The sequence below is a fragment of the Neurospora tetrasperma genome (genome assembly GCF_000213175.1).
Source record: "Neurospora tetrasperma FGSC 2508 unplaced genomic scaffold NEUTE1scaffold_50, whole genome shotgun sequence".
Classification (NCBI taxonomy): Eukaryota; Fungi; Ascomycota; class Sordariomycetes; order Sordariales; family Sordariaceae; genus Neurospora; species Neurospora tetrasperma.
In genome coordinates, this window is record NW_009799148.1 from 1 (window position 1) to 3,687 (window position 3,687).

At 24.9% G+C, this 3,687-nt stretch overlaps 1 protein-coding gene across 1 annotated transcript; it reads left to right on the forward strand.

Annotated features, from left to right (window-relative positions):
* Positions 1 to 3,276: 3,276 nt before the first annotated feature.
* Positions 3,277 to 3,484, forward strand: NEUTE1DRAFT_141263 (uncharacterized protein; the record flags this gene model as incomplete). The annotated part of the gene is made up of 2 exons (XM_009856581.1): positions 3,277 to 3,399; positions 3,458 to 3,484. The coding sequence occupies 2 exons, from the start codon at positions 3,277 to 3,279 to the stop codon at positions 3,482 to 3,484; spliced, it is 150 nt and encodes a 49-aa protein (XP_009854883.1).
* Between the last annotated feature and the right edge of the window lie 203 nt (positions 3,485 to 3,687).

The window sequence follows — 3,687 nt, forward strand, 5'->3', positions numbered from 1 at the left end:
AATTCTATTCAAAGACGGTAAAAAAAATAAATTATATAAGTAAAAGCAATAAGAATAGTTTAAATTACGTCATATATTACGTAGTAAATTATTTAAATTTTATTAAAGTATATAAGTGTGGTAATAAATAATAATAAAGAATTTATTCAAATTTATTCTACGAAGAATTAAAGTATTAATAGAGGATTAATTGAGGATTAATTTAGAAATATTTAATTAAATTAGTTATTTATTTCAATATATTATATTTATTATACGTTCTATATATCTTCTCTATATTATTTGACTATTTTATACTACCTAAATAAATATATATTTCCAAGATATAAGATATTAATTTTAAAAATATTTTAATATATTTAAACCTTCTTTAATATATATAAATTTATTTATTAATATTTTTTATATTGACTTTTAAATATATATTTACTATAGTAAATTAAATTTATTTATTTATAATTATTCAATATTAATATTTTGTCTTATATTTATATATATTTTTAAATTTTTATTTACTATATAAGATTTTCTTTTTATACTACTATTAACTTTTTAAATTATATAAAATTCATTTTATTTTATTAAATATTATATTTTATAATCTACTTAAAACTATTTTTTTATATTATATATCAATTCTACAATAAATAATTTACTATAATACGTTTATTAATAATTCTTTATAATTATACAATAATCTAATATATAAATTATCTTTTATACTACTTTTAAATATTAAAAATTAATATAAAAATATTTATAAATTTGGACTAGCCTTAAATATATCTACTTTCCAATTATATTTATTTTTAGTTTAGACTTTATTAAATAAAGGTAAACTTTATATTACTTACTAAATTTCTTATAAAATATTAATTTAAATCTCTCTATTTAAACCTATTAATATCCTTAATATTCTAATAAAGTTTTCTTTTAAATTTTTTCTAAAGAAAAAGTTTATAATATAACACTACCTTTATATAGAAAATTTAACTTAATTGTAAATAAATTGAATTTACTTAAAATTAATCCTTATTTTCTTATATATTATATCTTTAATACTATAATAGTTTTAATTTTATACTAATTATAAACTTATTTATAATAATAGTTAATGTTTTATTTAAATAAATTTCACTTCTTATATTAGAACTTATATTTGTTTTTTATTCTTTTCTCCATTTATAATCTACTTAACCCTATTTTGCTTAATTAATATTTTTAATATTCCGAAAACAAATTAGTTTTTTAAATAAAGTTTTTATAATAAAATTAGTATTTATATTATATAAATACTGGACTTTCCTTTAGAATTTATAATACAAAGATCTAGTATTATATTATAATTATTTTATTTAAACTTTTAATATTATTTATATTAAATTCATTTATTTAATATTTATTCTTACTATTTATAAATATAAGAAATTTAATACTATAATATTTAAAATATTGAGCCGGTTCTAAACATATTCGTAATTTCGATTTTAGTTACTAGTAATAATTATATTTACTTACTATACATCAACTATAATATTACTTCTTAATTATATCTCTAATATATTTATTATAAAATTTAGTATTATAATTAATATATATTAGTATTCGATTGAGTAGTATTTAATAATTAATAAAAAGTTGATTATTTAATAATATTTATCTAATTATATATATTTAATAAGTATAAGTGTATATAATATATTAAAACTTATATATTATTCTCATAAATGTAATAAAAACAATACTATTAGTTACTTATTGATATTCTAAATTAGAATATAATTTAAGTATTTATTTTAATATTCTTATCAATCTACTAATTTAAATTTTTAATAAAGTAAATAATCATTATATTAACTTTTAATTTGAATTATTTGAATTTTTCCTAATAGTAATCTAACTATATATATTAATTTACATTATTAAATATATATAATACATTACCAAAAACAAGATTCTAATATACTTACTTATATTATATTATATTATATATTTTAGATTTGTATTTTTATTTCCTAATCTATTTATTATATATATTATATAAATAATATTCTAATATTTATACCCTTTAAATTATTTCTATAATTAATTATTATTTAATATTTAATATTATTTAAATTCTTTTAATAAAATTATTTAGAAGAGTTAATAATTAATATATAGGTTACAAAAAGATATACTAAAATTATATATTAATTTATAAATATTTTTATAATAGGAAAGATATATTGAATTTACTATTTATATAACTAATATAAATAGACTTCTTTTTTTTAATACTTTAGTAAAGTTAAACTAAGAATTTGTATAGGACTAGTCCGTAATTAGTCCTAGGCCGGTCCGGGACACGTTCATATATTACGGCCTAGTATAGTAAGTTACAGTCTTATTTTACAACCTAGTATAATATTTATAATTTCAAAGATCGGTCTAGGATTAGTCCGGAATAGGTTCTTACTGTACAGTATATTTAATAATAATAAGAGGATGGGTTTAATATAATTATTAAAGAATCTAGTATCGGCTTAGTTCTACTTACAGTGTAGGGTAAATGTTTTAGCGTAGTCTTGGCGCTCCGTGTGTAATCCGAGGTTAGACCTATGTGTGAGGTGATCTGGGTGCTCGGATAAATCCGATACAACGAAGTGAGACTTTAATAATAGCACACAGGGACTAATAACCACCGCGTTAAGTTCAGACATCTTCCATACCGAGTAAGATGTAGTGAAGGTAGAATATCAACTGCGATGACGGGGAAGACAGGAAGAAGACTGACAAGCACGGGGTGCAAGTGCAACGTTTTTTTTTTCATCATTTTCTTTGCCTTTCTTTTTTGGGGGGAGCAGAAATCATGAAAGTAACCACTGTGCAATCGTTTTAAAAAGTCCCGTCTTTGAGAAACGCAGATGGAAAAGCGCCTAGATACACCGCAACGGAAACGAAAGCGATCCCGTTCGTGTCGGTCATAAAATGTTTATCGTCAAGGAGCTTTAATCCCTTATGAGCACTAGCGAGGTAGCACTCTGTTAACACATAGCAAGCCCTGATAAACATATACCTACTACGCAAATTTGGCCGTGTGACCGTCCATCCATGGTATGATATGGGTGTAGTAGCCGGGTGTCGCAGTCGTAGTCATGTCACAGCACAGCGAGATTTCATCCCGTGTGTAGTTTCGTGGTGTTGTGGGCTTTGGCTTTCCATAGTTATGTTGTTCCTCACACACAGGCTCCTAGATAAGAGATTCATTGGTCAATTTCTGCGCTGGCCACCCCAATGGTCCCGGGCAAGGCCTTGTCAAGCAGTCAAGACAGTTTGTGGTTGTGCAGCATCACAGCCCGCCGCGTCAGCACGTTATTCGTTCGCAAGTCTGACGTGAAGGGAGCGGCCGGTCGGCCTGTTAATCCTACGAGTGTCCCTGTCCTTGGGTTCTGTCTGGAAACTGACAACAAACAAGGCTCTCCAAGATGACAGTTATCTGTAGCCGAGCTCAAGCCTCGAAGCCATATCCCATCATTTGCCATGTACAGCCGTGTTGGGCGCTCAAGACTCTCTGACAGCATTCAGCCCAAATATCGCGATACTCGCCTAATGCGACTCACAAGGTTGAGATGTCCAATAGGCTTGAGCCTTGATAACGTGGCGTACCGTCCGTCTCGTGTGGCAGTCCAACCGAAGGGAAAAAGG